We start from the raw sequence: 15,226 nt of genomic DNA, 5'->3' as shown, positions 1-15,226 counted from the left end.
CACAAGCCGCCCGGTGCATCCGGGTAGCGGGATGCGGGTTGGACCAACCAGAGGGTGGGCGGGGTGTGAGAGCTAAGCGTTGGCGGGGGGGGCGGGGGGGTGGGGGGGCGGGGGGGGTGGGGGGGCGGGGGGGGTGGGGGGGCGGGGGGGTGGGGGGGCGGGGGGTGGGGGGGCGGGGGGCGGGGCCAGGGGGCGGGGCCAGAGGGGGCGGGGCCAGAGGGGGCGGGACAGTGGCGAAGAGGGCGGGCCGAGTGTTGGCTTCCGGCGGAAAAGCGCGCGAGGAAGATGGCCACCACCAAGCGCGTCTTGTACGTGGGTGAGCAGGCGGGGTTGCTAGGCGGAGTGTGAGTGAACGCGACCCCCAGAGGGTCGGGGCGTGGGGTGGGACGTATCTCTGAACCAGGAGGATGGCGTGCTGCTGTCAAGGCCGGGTCTCTGGCGGTAGTGCTGGCGGTAGCTCTGGCTCTGCTTAAACTCCAAAGGTTTCCCACTGTCCTCAGGAAAAAGTGCAGACTCCTTAGCAGTAGCCACCTCTCCAGCTTCTTTGCTTTGCTTCCCAATTCGCTGGGTCTCCCGAAAAATGACCCACTTGCCCCCAAGGGTCAGGTTATTTCACACATTTGGGCCTCTGCTTTTGCGACTCCCTTGCAGTGAACAGCCTTGCCACACACCTCAGGTGCGTGAACCCGAGACGGAATGATTATTCTGACTTCCCTCCTAGCCCAATGAGCTCCAACGGGCCCCGAGGAGCGGTAAAGGAATATTATGGCCCTCCAGATCCTCTCGTTCATTTGTTTTACAAACATTCAGTGCAGCGACGGCTCAGCCCCAGCCCCTGCCATAAAGGAAGGAGTTCCCAGACTAGCCAGAAAAAAAGTGGAATTACCTCAGTAGCACACTTTTGATAAGCGCTGTAGTGAGGATGGATCACGATGATATGGGCCTGGCTGCGGGACAAAAGACCCATCTATCTGGAGAAGTGAGGGCAAATTCTGGATGCGGCGATGCCAGAGCTGATGAGCAGGAGTTAGCTACGTAACCAAAGCAGAGGCAAGGCTGTTCACTGCCAGGGAGTCGCAAAGGTGTGAAATAGCCTGACACTTGGGGGCAAGTGGGTCATTATTCGGGAGACCCAGGAAATTAGGAAGCAAAGCAAAAAAGCTGGAGAGGTGGGTACTGCTAAGGAATTTGCACTTTATCCTGAGGACAGTGGGAAGCCTTTGAAGGAGTGTAAGCAGAAAAGTTACGGGTTCAAATCTGCATTTTCCTAAGATCATTCTAGTTGGCTTTGTGGAGTTGATGGAATGGAGGCAGGGAGGTCAGTTGTGAAGCTACTGCAGTAATCCCAGGACTAGATGAGAGTCTGAAAGAAGGGCGAAGAGAGGAATATTTTTCATAAGTATGGGTGGACAGAGATGAGAGGGGGATGTTTGTGTACCCAAAGAACTGAATAGAAGGATCCTGTCCCCTGGCTAGCATGCTAACTGGGCTGCAAGGACTTCTGCAAGAGTATGGAGATAAGTGGCTCAGAAGGCCCTTGGCTTATTTGCAGGTGGACTGGCAGAGGAGGTGGACGACAAAGTTCTTCATGCTGCATTTATTCCTTTTGGAGACATCACAGATATTCAGATTCCTCTGGATTATGAAACAGGTGAGTTAGTGTCTCTCACGTTCAGAATCCTCTTACTAGGAAAATACCTTAAAAAAATTAAAGTCACATCACAATTCTGAATATGGTTAGTATACACTACAGGAAAGTTCAGGTAGGTGCCTGGTGACAGTGATCTCAATGGGGAAGGAATGTTCTGAGGCTATGTGGTCGTGAACTCTGAATACTTTTCAGAGTCTTCAGCTGTTGGGTTGAGATAAGACAGATTTTTCAATAGACCAGTAGGGAGATAGGTTTGAACTACATTGAGATTTGAATGTTGTTTTAATTTACCTGATGGGTGCCCCATCCCACCTGCTCCTTCTTGGCAGCTGTGCTATTAAATGAGGCAGCAGGAAAGCCTAGCCCCATAATGGGAGGTGGCGAGGGCAGGGGTTCTTGGCCTCTGCACCCCTGGGTGGGTTTCCCATCGATTGGTATCACAGTCACAGTTCAGTTTTCTGTTTTACCTTTGTTGTCATTTTTAAGATTATAGTTTTAGGCCTAGTTTTATCATCAACCTTGCATATGATTGTTAGCAAGGTCTTTAAACTCTCTGGGCCTGGGGAATCTTTATTTGCAAAATGATAAAGTTATATTGGCTTTCTAAGTGCCCTTCTAGTCTCTGAGTTCTATGATTAACATTATTGTGCTTGGTCTTTCTAGTTAGTTCAGCATTTTCCTGAAGATAAAGACTGAGCATCTTTATCAGGTTTTAGGATTCGTGCTTTATGCACAGTTGATGCACAAAATATATATTTAGATAGATAATTGATAGGTCAAATGACTTTATTTTTCTAATTGCCTTGCATGCAATGGTTAAGGTTTTAAGTTTGGCGTTCGTAGAATAATTGAATAGTTATTAATTAAAAATACAGTTTATTATTCAGCTATGTCCATTAAAAAAACAAATTTTATTATTGCTTAAAATATTGTATAAGCAGAATCAAAGAATGAGATTCCTTCTTCCTAAATAGTGATCGGATAGAACTTCTGGTGTTTGGATATGACATGCAACTGACTTCACTTTGTGACCATCCTGTTCCTTCCCACTACCCCACATAGTAATTACTTGTTTTTGTTTTTCCATTTTGTAGAAAAGCACCGAGGATTTGCTTTTGTTGAATTTGAGTTGGCAGAGGTGAGAGTCTGTGTTACTAGTGTCTAGTCCTTGGTTTGTGATGTTGTTACTGATCACAAAGGAAGCTTTTCACCGTTTGGTTAGGTTGTTGGGCCTTAGGCTGATGCTGCCAGAGAGATCAGAAGTAAGTGCTGTTCTAAGGAAAGCATCTCTCACATAATCAGACTGGACTGTGAAAAACATGTCAGACCTTCTGCCAGGCCCTCCCATTCTTGCCCTGCAGAGGAGCTAGCTCCTGCACCCCTGTTCATTGAGCTTTCATGCCTGGCAGTAGTGACTATTTCTTGTGCCTTCAACTAGATGGCAAATTGTTGCACCACCAGCTCTAAAATCAGCCAGGAAGTGCTCTTTGTTAGAAACACACACAACCTAGGCAAGAAATGTAGAGGTGGCATTTTTCTGGATTTTTGCTACTAAGCATGTGTTTAGATACCATAAGAAGCATTTGGCTGCAAGCCTAAACTTGTACCTTTGTCTTTCCTTGGCAGGACGCTGCAGCAGCTATCGATAACATGGTATGGCTGGGAATCTTAATTCTAACTAAAGTTGCTTTTTGGTGGTACAGAGGGTCCTTATTCATATATCAGTGTTCTGGACTTCCAAAGTTACAAGGTTGCATGGGGAGGTAAAAATTCTCACGTGAAAATATTCACTGTGAATTGATCACTTATAAAATTAGTTCTTACTCAGACTCCTTCCCCATTTAACAATAATGTAAGTCCTCATCATCCTTGTTGACCAGTCTCTTACTGGCTGTCCCATGTCTAGGATAATTTGCAGAGACAGTGCAAATTGATTGCACAGTGTAACTGCATATTTTGCAAAATAGCAGGATTTCATGAAGTATTAGACCAATTTACAATTGAGAAGAGAAATTTAATTATGGCAGGTGCAAATCACTGATACAAATGATTTGGATATTCTGGAAAGGTCCTTGGGAAAAATGATGATGCTCTTTAGTATTTGTGCCCTCCTTGAGATCCTTTTAGTTTTCATGTCTGATAAGAAGTGCAAAGATACCATACTGTTGATAGAATTTTGCTGGAAAAATAATACTTCAGTGCCTGTTACTTTTCTTTCTCTTTCTTTCTTTCTTTCTTTCTTTCTTTCTTTCTTTCTTTCTTTCTTTCTTTCTTTCTCTCTTTCTCTCTTTCTCTTTCTTTCTCTTTTCTTTTCTTTTCTTTTCTTTCTTCTTTTTTTAACAATCTTGAACTCCTGAGTTGAAGACTTCTCAGCTTCCCAAGTAGCTGGAATTACAGACTCAAGCCAACAGGGCTACCTGGGCTACCTGTTACATTTCTTTCTACCAAGTTGCATTTCTTTCTACCGATTAGTGCATAGTTAATCCTGAATATTAATTGTAAGAAACTTGTTTTTATTATTTTTAGTTCATCACAGTAATTTCCCTGTCAACCTTTTTAAATTTTTCACTTTTACCATGAAATCTTCATCACCACTTCAAGTGGAGTCACCTTAAATGACCTTTCCTAGTACCGATTATCTTTGGATAATGAGATATTCTTTTATTCGTTGTTCTGTTATCCATTCACCAAACATATTCCTCAGCTGTCAGAGATCATTTTTCTTACATTTCAAAGCTTATCTTGACTTTTGAAGGTGAACTCAGATACTGGGAAACTGCATTTATTTTTGTAATTTTGGAGTGTTCTGAACCCAGAGTTACTTTTGGTAATACAGGTCTTTGTGTGCTGCTATGAAAGAAAGGGGTGTGTGTGATGGTTCTAGAGTTCCCTGAAACCCACAGGTGGCTTTGGGGTGGCTGCATAGCTTACTGGTAGGGGCCCAGGGATTAAGGGAGGACAAATCATGAGTGTGTCTCAGAAGCAAATGGAAAGCTGGCTGGCCCTCTTTTAGCCTAAGAGAGTTTAAGCAGCTGGATTTTCAATCTTTTCAGAATGAATCTGAGCTTTTTGGACGTACAATTCGTGTCAATTTGGCCAAACCAATGAGAATTAAGGAAGGCTCTTCCAGGCCAGGTGAGTAGGAGCAACTTCCAGATTCCCTGTGATGTTCTGCAGCTTGGCCTTAGTTGCATTTTTTTGTCTCTATTTACTTGGAAGTAGACGCTAAATGCTGCTTCCTGGTAGATAGGAGTAGACGATGGTTCACATCGGGAAGGGCATGCACCACCTTTGTAGAGAAGCAAGTGAGTTTGAGCTTCTCAGCAAAACCAGAGTGATTGTTTCTGTTATGAGAGAAATTCCTGCTTGAGCTCATCTTTCCCAGTTTTCTTGATATTCCGTTCCTGGGGTCTCCATCAAGGGCTGAAACCAGCAAAGGCTACACCTTTGCTTTCGGCACAGCTATTTTCCTTAGCCCTACTGAGAGGTGGACTTCAGGGCCGACATTCTGGATGGGAATTTTCCTTACCCCTGGGAGTTCTCAGTGGGGAACTGTCTGGCATACAGGCCACATAGCATCTTCCACTTTGCTGACCAAAGCAACTACTTTTCAGTTCAAGCTGATAGCTTGAATAAACATTTGTTTGATTCTTTCCTTTCAGTTTGGTCAGATGATGACTGGTTGAAGAAGTTTTCTGGGAAGACGCTTGAAGAGAATAAAGAGGAAGAAGGGTCAGAGCCTCCCAAAGCAGAGACCCAGGAGGTGAGAATGAAGCTCCTGCTTCCAGAAGACAGGCTGGCACTGTCCACAGGAGACTTTTTTTTTTTTTTAAGTTTTGATGGAAATTTGCAAATATATATATCAAAGCGGAGGGAATGAATAATGAATTCTTAGTACTTTGGTAAAGTCAGTATTGAGTTCTTAGTACTTTGGTAAAGTCAATATCGAGTGAATTCAAGGGTGAAGCTTTGGGTCTCTTGTCCATGTTGTGTTCTATGTGATGAGTGTCTCAGCTCTGCTCAGGTATGGATTTGTGATTGTCAGCTGACAGGGAGGAAGCTGAGGTGCCTCTCTTCACCCCTCCTGATCAGTCCCCCTCCTTCACTGAAGAGTTTGCCACGAGGGTCATGGTCTTCCTATTCCTGTGCTAATGGAGGGGAGACAGAATAGGGTAGTGGTCCCTTCCTTCAACCTGTACATGGGTTCAGGGTTCTCCAGTCCTAAGAGAACCTGCTGGGGTACTTCCCCGATTCTCAGCATAGTCTCTGACAGTTGCTTCCTGGGCGTCCTCTCCTCTGAGTACTTTGTGAATGTCGTCATTCTTCTGTATTTCTTTCTTGGCTCATGGTTTCTCTGTCTTCTCTCAGCTGAAACGGTAGCAGTCTATCTCTAATTTTATGCAGCCTCTCTTATGCTGTTGACCTTCATGGTTTCTTTCTAGTCCTGAGCTTCGGATATTTCTGCCTGCAAGTCTAATAGGCAGCTTAAGTTTGCCTAAAATGGATTCCTCCGCTTCTCTAATCCTGTCTTCCTGTGTTCTCAATCTTGGCTAATTTGCCACCATTCATCCACATATTGACCCATGCCAGAAATTTGAATGCAAATCAGAACTCATAAAGTGGCCATCACAGTCAGTGGAGTCCCCCTGGATCATCCTGTATCCTCTGCTTAGTCTTATCTACTTGGAACACAAAGCAAGGCCCAGCATCTTCCACTGTCTTCTGAGCACTTAGGCCTGAGCAAGAGGGCTGCCCCCTTGCTTCCATGTAGCCAGCCAGTGTATATGCAGGGCCAAGCATAGAGGGAGGAGGTGGTGGTACATGGATGGGTCTGCCTAACTAGAGGACAGTGGGTGGGCTGGAACTGGCATTAAAAGATACTGAGAGTTGTGGATCATGGACCAGAAAAGTGCTGTTCTGTGACTGTGAAGCAAGAGGAAGAAGCAGATGTGTCTGAGGGAAAGCATGATGAGATAACATGCTCGTGTGTGGGGCTCAGGTTAGCCAGTACTGAGACCTCCTGTCGCTGGGCATCCAGCTGGGTGCTACAGCCGTGGCTCCTGCCTCCTGCAGCCCTGTCAGGGCCCAAGGCCTTCCCCGTCAGCACTTACTCCAGCCTACTCACTGGAGTTGTGTTCTGGGTGGGTGTGTAGAATACTCACACTGCTACTTAGGGCATCAGGGAGCTCTTTCTAACTAGCAATTTCTTCTGCACCTAGGGAGAGCCCGCTGCTAAAAAGGCCCGGTCAAATCCTCAGGTGTACATGGACATCAAGATTGGGAACAAGCCGGCCGGCCGCATCCAGATGCTCCTGCGTTCCGATGTCGTGCCCATGACCGCAGGTGAGTAGGACGCTGTGGTCAGAATGGCAGGACGCTGATGGCTGAGCAGTGAGCCTTTCCCAGGTTCTTGCCACTTCACTTCTTGTGTCCTTGATATTGCTTCTGACCTAAGTTGATTTGAGGCATCTCAGATCCTGGGATCTAGTAACAGATGAGTCAGAGCAGGTGTTTTTGAAGCTTTATAAGTGCTGGCTTACTACTTTTTAATCATTTTTTAAAAATACAAGTAAATACTGTATTCATTTTTTTTAAAGAATACCATATACATATATTCCAATAATATTTAAGGCAATAAATTGAAAATTCATTTTCCCCTCTCTACATCCAGTCCTGAATTCTAGAAGTAACTAGTGCTTTTATTGAGTATTCTTTGTAATTTATTAAATATTGACTTCTATTCTCTTTTTAATCTAAATTTTATTATCTAGACATATAAAGAGTCAATTCAGTTTTACAAAGCTTGTTTTGAAAAAACAGTCATCCGCTGGTGCTGTCCCTATGCCCTGCTGCCAACACCGTTTGCTGCTCCTCAGAGGAGCCGATTTCAACTCTTAGGTGTTTTGATTTTTATTTCCATGTTGATAACAGGTTTATATTTCTACTTCCTGTTTTCCATTTTAAACATTATCTTCTGATTCTCTACTTCAGAGGACAAAGAATTAGTTTTTTAAAATCCCCTTCCCTGCCCCCTCATCTTCCCTGTATAGGTACCATAATTTTGGTTAGGTCCTAAGTTATTTTAACAATATAAGCATCATATGATAACTTCCTTTCATGCACAGCATTTTGTTTTGCCTGGAATTGATAATTGCCTTGTTTTTGCATAGTTTTCTATGTAATCATTCCTGATTTTCTCCCAGACTCTCTTGCTGGGGGCTTTGCATCCAGGTGTCTGCATCTTGTTAAGGGGAGATGAGGGCAAGGCTGAATGCCTCAACATTCAGTATATAAACTTTCACATAATCTCCATTTGTCATTATGGTACCTCAGCCTTCACTATGTGTAGGGTGTCGTAGTCCAGATACCCCATGCTTCAGCCTACCAAAGACTAGACCCCCAGCTGGCTACCAGGTTGAGGAGGGGTGGCCCCCAGCTGCAGAATCAGGGAGAGGATCCCAAAGATTAACCACTTTCTTAAACAGGCTTTCAGCCAAACTTACTGTCTCCAGGATTACCTGCACCCTTTCCTCTGAGCTTTTGGAGTGCAAATTGAGTTGCTTCTTGGCTTTTACCAGCTTAAGATTCAGCTTTCTCGGGTCTGCTATATCATTTAGGACACATCTATTTGTTTTCTAACTGCAGAAATTTTGTTGCTGTTGTCTCTTCCTCCCTGCTTTTTAAGTTTATTTTTTGGCTATTTTAGCCACTTTAAAGTGTACAGTTTGTTAGCAGTAATTACTCTGTTCGAAATTGTTGAATCATCCTAAACAAAACCGCTTATTAAAGGTACCTATTAAATAATAACTCCCCATTTCTCCTCCCCTTAGCTTCTGATAACCTCTAATCTTTGTGTCTATGAATTGGCCTATCCTAGATTTTTCATGTAAGTGGCATCATACAGTAGCTGTCCTTTTCCACACCTTGCTGATTTTGCATAGCATAATGCTTTCAAGGTTCATCCTTGTACCATGTATCAGTGCCTCATTCCTTTTTGTGGCTGAATAATATTCCGTTGTATTTGGATAAATATCTTGTTCATTCATTTGTTGATGGGCACTTGCACATTGTTTTCACCTTTTGACTATTGTAAATAATGCCTGTGTGAATATCCACATGTAAGTGTATGTTTAAATCCCTGTTTTCAATTCTTTTGGATATATATGCCTAAGAGTGGAAATGCCTAGTCATATGGTAACTCTGTATTTAACTTTTTGAGGAATGCCAAACTATTTTCCACAGTGGCTGGACCATTTTACATTTCTACCAGCAATGTATGAGTGTTTCAGTTTTTCCACATCTTCTCTTTTTTTTTTTTTTTTTTGAGACACAGTCTCGTGCTGTTGCTCGGGCTGGAGTACAGTGGCGCGATATTGGCTCACTGCAACCTCCCCCTCCCGGGTTCAAGTGATTCTCGTGCCTCAGCCTCCCAAGTAGCTGGGATTACAGGCGTCTGCCACCACGCCCAGCCAATTTTTTGTATTTTTAGTGGAGACGAAGTTTCACCATGTTGGCCAGGCTGGTCTCAAACTCCTGACCTCGTGATTCGCCCGCCTCAGCCTCCCATAGTGCTGGGATTACAGGCGTGAGCCACCATGCCTGGCCCACATCTTCTCTTAACAGGTGTGAAATGGCATCTCCTTGTGATTTTTATTTTTATTCCCTACTGACTAATGATGTTGACATCTTTTCATGTGCTTGTTGACCATTTGTATATCTTCTTTGGAAAAACATCTCTTCAAATCTTTGGCTTATTAACTGGATTGTTTGTTTTGTTTTTTTAAGAGACAGGGTCTTGCTCTGTCTCCCAGGCTGGAGTGCAGTGGTGAGATCATGGCTTACTGTAGCTTTGAACCCTTGACCTCCAGTGATCCTCCTGCCTTGACCTCCCCAAGCACTGGGATTACACCGTGCCTGGCCATTTTGTTGTTGAATTATAGGAGTTCATTATATATTTTGGATATTAAACCCATGTTAAATATGATTTGCAAATAAGCATTCTCCCATTCTTTGGGTTGCTTTGCCCTCTATTGGTACGGTTCTTTGATGCACATCTTAAATTTTGATAAAATCTAATTATTTTTTCTTTTACCTGTGCTTTTGGTGTGACATTTAAGAAACCATCACCAAATCCAGAGTCATGAAGATTTGCCCCTATGTGTTCTTCTAAGATCCTTTGGTTTTTCTTTTAAACAATCAGTTTCCTACCAATTTAGTGTGGTTTTGGAAGGGAACAGAGCTAGAACATGTATATTCGATCCCCTTTCATCAGAATCTCCTATAGTCCTGGCCGGGTGTGGTGGCTTACACCTGTAATCCCAGCACTTTGGGAGGCCAAGGCGGGTGGATCATCTGAGGTAGGAGTTCTAGACCAGCTTGGCCAACATAGTGAAACCCCATCTCTACTAAAAATACAAAATTAGCCAGGTGTATGGTGCATGCCTGTAGTCCCAGCTACTCGGGAGGCTGAGGCAGGGAAATGACTTGAACCCAGGAGGTGGAGGTTGCAGTGAACTGAGATTGTGCCATTGCACTCCAGCCTGGGCGACAAGAGTGAAACTCCGTCTCAAGGAAAAAGAATCCCTTATAGTCCTTACAAGGTTAGTCTCACAGAGATTTATAATGAGTATCTCTTATTTTAAAACAAAAATACGAACATTAAACAAAAGTTTTTTCGAGGTTTTGTTTTATTTTGTCCTGTTTTTTAACCCCAGCGCTTTTTCCTTTCTCAATTCCAGAGAATTTCCGCTGCCTGTGCACTCATGAAAAGGGCTTTGGCTTTAAGGGAAGCAGCTTCCACCGCATCATCCCCCAGTTCATGTGCCAGGGCGGTGATTTCACAAACCACAACGGCACTGGGGGCAAGTCCATCTATGGGAAGAAGTTCGATGATGAAAACTTTATTCTCAAGCACACAGGACCAGGTAGGAGCCAGTTGGCATGTGGTAACGAGGGAGGCTGGGCAAGGGTGGGATGGCCAGGCAGGATGGAAGGACAGGTTGTAGTTCTGGCTGACGGACTAAGAGTCTAGAGGAGACCCAGCCACCAGACATAGGAGAACCATGCAGCCTTGCTAGGGTGGAGTTGGCTTGTTTACATTGAGGTACTGTTCATCCCCCAACCGTGTCCACACTTCCTATTAGCCCCGCTTGGATTCTGTTGAATCCAACAGATTCAACTTGCTATTGCAAGTTCTTATGCCCTCAACCCCACTGCTCTCCCTGCCCTTGCCATCAGATTTACTCAGTAAAATCTTGGTGGTAGTCCCCCAGCAACTAGAGAAAAAACACAGAACTGTACTGAACGATCACACTAGAAATTTATAACTATAGTTCTTAAGGGGACCCTTGCCAACCTGACCAGATTTCCCTACTTGATGCTCAGTCCCAACCAGAGATGATGTGTCCATGCCTGTCTTCACTTCTGAAGCCCTCATATCATCACCTTCCCACCTCATCTAATGCTTCGCCTCCTGCATCTCTCCACTCATGCATGCTCTTTCTTCCAATTACAGGGGATGAGCTGTCTCTCCTAGGCCAGCCCCTCCACCTGTGGACTGGATCCTGTCCCTCTCCTCTACTTAGGAACATGGCTTCTAAAGTTGTCCCCTTCTTGTAATCCATTTCCCCTGCTCTGCTAGATCAGTCCATTAGCATGAAAGCATGCAGTTATCAACCTTTAAAAAAAATCTTCATCCGGTCGCCGGGTGCAGTGGCTCAGTCCTGTAATACCAGCATTTTGGGAGGCAGAGGCAGGCGGATCACCTGAGGTCAGGAGTTGGAGACCAGCCTGACTAACATGGAGAAACCCCATCTCTACTAAAAATACAAAATTAGCCGGGTGTGGTGGCGCATGCCTGTAATCCTAGCTACTCGGAAGGCTGAGGCAGGAGAATCACTTGAACCTGGGAGGCGGAGGTTGTGATGAGCCAAGATCGCGCCATTGCACTCCAGCCTGGGCAACAAGAGCGAAACTCCGTCTCAAAAAAAAAAAAATCTTCATCCTTGTACTCTTGTTCCCGCTCCAGCTATCACCCATGCCCCTGGTCCCCCATCTTTTTTCAAGAAGTAAAAGCATAACTTCTTGAAAACATGGTACAGACTTGCTGCCTTCGTATTTTCTCTAATCCCTTCTAGGCAGACTTCTAGTCCCATCTCGCCATTGAAACCACTCTTGCCAAAAATACCAGTAGCCAATTCTTGGCGATCATCTTATCCCACCTCCCAGATGTTATCCCACCTCCCAGGAGCATTTCATACTACAAGTTGAGTGCCCCTTTCCTGAAATGCTTGGGACCAGAAGTATTTTGTGTTTTGGAATATTTGCATTATACTTACCAGTTGAGCATCCCAAATCTGAATATCTTAAATCTGAAATGCTCGAGTGAGCAGTTCCTTTGAGTATCATGTCAGTGCTCATGAAGTTTCAGATTTTGGGGCATTTTGGATTTTGGATTTTCACATTTGGGATGCTCAGCCTGTACTAACCCTGTTCTCCTTGACTCCTTCTTCACTTGGCTGGCAGGACTCCTGCCTCTTCTTGTCTCCTTTTACCTAGACGGCTGCTTTTTCTGTCTTTGCTGTCTCTTTCTTTTCCTGACCCTTAAACACTGAAGTGGCTCAGAGCCCATTCTTTTGTTCTCCAGAAGCCTGTTACCCTGTGCTCCGTTTTTCTAACTGGTGGTTTATAGGGCCCCTCTTTACTATACTGAACTGACATGTGTAGGTGATATAGCCCACTGACCCACATCGTTATTTTAAAAATCAGTATTCATCTGTAACTATAATAGGGAAGAACATCAGAGGAAATAAATGAATTTGTATAATAATCGAATATGTTTCCAGATGTACATGCTTAAGCACAGCTGTGTCAGAACACAAAGTGAATTATTCAGGCGTCTGCCCTTGTACTCAAACGCAGCAGTTAGAAATGCAGATGGGAGTGTCAACTGGATACCACTAGCGGTGATACTATTGGTGATATGGCTTGTGAAATGGTAGATAAAGTTGATTAGAGTCCAAAGTAAAGAATAATCTGTTTATTTACATAGTAGTTACATTCCTAGAAGATTCCATGCAAAATCAAAAGCACTCCAAAACTTTGGGCTTATGTGTATAATGGAGTTATGTTTTAGGTGCAGATAACTGTAAACACATTTTTTTACCTATATCAATATCTGGCAGGATATTTGTTGTTTTGTTGTTGTTTGGCTTTTGTTTTTTTTGAGACAGGGTCTCTTTCTGTTGCTCAGGCTGGAGTGCAGTGGTGCAAGACGGCTCATTGCAGCCTCAACCTCTCCAGCTCAAGCAGTCCTCCTGCCTCAGCCTCCCAAATAACTGGGATTACAGGTGCATGCCATCCATAATGCCCGGCTAATTTTTTTTGTAGAGTTTTTTATAGAGACGGGGTTTCATTATATTGCTCAGGCTAGTCTGGAACTCTTAGCTTCAAGTGATCCTCCCACTTCAGCCTCCCAAAGTGCTGGGATTACAAGCATTAGCCACTGCGCCCAGCCTGTAGCAGGATGTTTGTAAGGGCCAAAAGGATATGAGACAGTTCGTTGTGCCAGACATTGCAGAACATCTGGCGTTCCAGGCCCCCACCTGCTAAATGCCAGTAGCGCCCCCACAATATTTCAGACAGTCAAAAACACGTTCAAGCCAGGCATGGTGGCTCATGCCTGTAATCCCAACACTTTGGGAGTCTGAAGTGGCAGCCCAAAGCCAGAGGATTACGTGAGTTCAGGAGTTCAAGACCAGCCTGGGCAACATAGTGAGACCCTATATCTACCGAAAAAAGAATTAAAAAATTGTCCACGTGTGGTGGTGCACGCCTGTAGTCTCAGCTGCTTGGGAGCTGAGGTGAGAGGATTGCTCGCGCCCCAGAGATTGAGGCTGCAGTGAGCTGTGATTGCACCACTGTACTCAGCCTGGGTGACAGAGTGATCCCCATCTCAAAAAAAATAAATTCAGATTTCCAAAGGTTTCCTAGGGACAGGACACCAACCCCGCTGAGAAGCAGTGCCCTAGGCAGTCACACCCGGTCCCAGAGCTTTCAGCAGTATCTCTGGGTTCAGCTGGTGCACATTGGCATCTACATGCTGATGGCTCCCTGAGCTCTAGACTCCTGTCCAACTGCCTGCCTGTTGTTGTCTTCACTGGATATCCTGAGAGCATCTCACACTTCACATGTCTAAAACAGCTCTTGGCCTTCTCCCCTAAACTCTTCCTCCCCCTCTTCCCTGTTACAATAAATGACTCCACCATCCACTTAGCCGCTTGATCAAAAACTTAGAGGAGTCATTATGGACACACACACACACACATACATGTACACATACACACACAGACACACACATATACATGTACATTCTCTTGTGTGACAAATGTCCATGTTACCAGGCCTCACTGTGTCATAGCTGTCATTTTGAATGGCTCTTTTCCACTGATTGTGAGCTCCCCCATAGCTTGGACTATGTTCTGCTCATCAGTGTTCCCAGGGCTTAACAGGGACCTGGTTGCCAAGTAGACACTTAATTGTTAAATAAATGAATTAATGAAAGAACAGACCAGTATAAAGTGATTGAAACACCTCACTTAGCATTTCACTGACTATTAACTGAATCAAAGATAAGGTGGCCGCATTTGCATGTGATCTGTGCATCCCCGAGTCTGAGCCTGACTGGCTGAAGGGCTGTCGACAGCCTGCACAGACGTCCTTTAAGGGCTGGTAGCCAGGGTTCGGGGAGCTGATGGTTGTTCTCTCCCTCAGGTCTACTCTCCATGGCCAACTCTGGCCCAAACACCAATGGCTCTCAGTTCTTCCTGACATGTGACAAGACAGACTGGCTGGATGGCAAGCATGTGGTGTTTGGAGAGGTCACCGAAGGCCTAGATGTCTTGCGGCAAATTGAGGTATGTGGCCAGGAATGGGCTTCCTCCTTACCCAGGCCCTTGGAGCACAGCCCTGTGGGAGGGCTGGAGAGTCTCTGTGGCCTGAGAGAGATGGCCAGGGGCTGTGTCCAGGGGGAGGGGCTGCTGCTGCCTAGGTTCCGGGGTGGAAGTGGGCAAATGGGCAGGCAGGGGTTGGTATCCCTAAACCTCTGTTAGTCTCCGGCCTTACTCCCTCACTTGTATTCTGCCACAAAGGCCCAGGGCAGCAAGGACGGGAAGCCAAAGCAGAAGGTGATCATCGCCGACTGTGGGGAGTACGTGTGAGGCGGCACTCTCTCTGCCTTCCCCTCCACTCTTGCCCCTGCACATCCAGGAAAGAACTGCCAGCCTCAGAGGAAGCAGCACCGAGGGTGCCTGTTTGAAGCAAGCAGCATTTGGGATATGAGCCCTTCCTCAGGGTCCGCTTGGAGCAGCTCCTCTGCAGGCACAGCCTGGACTATTCCCAAGCGCAGCTGTGGGCCCAGGAGCCAGCGCAGGTGCTCCCCTCCACCATGGGCAAGCTATGCAAAAAGCCACTGGCTTTTCTCAGCGTTTGCTGCTGGGCCTCTCCTGGGACTACCAGTGTGGCTCTTACGTGTTTTCTTTGCTAAAATAAACCCTAGTTCTTACACTGCTCCTCTTG

The 15,226-nt window shown here is 45.3% G+C and overlaps 1 protein-coding gene across 7 annotated transcripts; it reads left to right on the top strand.

The window, feature by feature from the left end:
• The first annotated feature begins 218 nt into the window (after window positions 1-218).
• On the top strand, window positions 219-15,219 carry PPIE (peptidylprolyl isomerase E). 7 transcript variants are annotated; one of them, XM_054493636.2, is made up of 10 exons: window positions 219-316; window positions 1,553-1,651; window positions 2,746-2,789; window positions 3,278-3,304; window positions 4,705-4,786; window positions 5,314-5,414; window positions 6,871-6,994; window positions 10,390-10,575; window positions 14,423-14,565; window positions 14,800-15,219. In XM_054493636.2, exons 1-10 carry the CDS (start codon window positions 286-288, stop codon window positions 14,866-14,868), a joined length of 906 nt encoding a protein of 301 aa, XP_054349611.1. In that variant the 5' UTR covers window positions 219-285; the 3' UTR covers window positions 14,869-15,219. The 7 variants fall into 7 exon arrangements, with proteins under 7 accessions (XP_054349611.1, XP_054349612.1, XP_063521762.1 ...); XM_063665700.1 differs by having other exon boundaries at window positions 260-308; XM_054493637.2 differs by lacking the exon at window positions 3,278-3,304.
• Window positions 15,220-15,226: the final 7 nt, after the last annotated feature.

Source organism: Pongo pygmaeus, chromosome 1, assembly GCF_028885625.2.
Source record: "Pongo pygmaeus isolate AG05252 chromosome 1, NHGRI_mPonPyg2-v2.0_pri, whole genome shotgun sequence".
Taxonomy (NCBI): Eukaryota; Metazoa; Chordata; class Mammalia; order Primates; family Hominidae; genus Pongo; species Pongo pygmaeus.
Note: the sequence above shows the minus strand (reverse complement) of the source record. Positions and strands in the feature narration are given on the sequence as shown.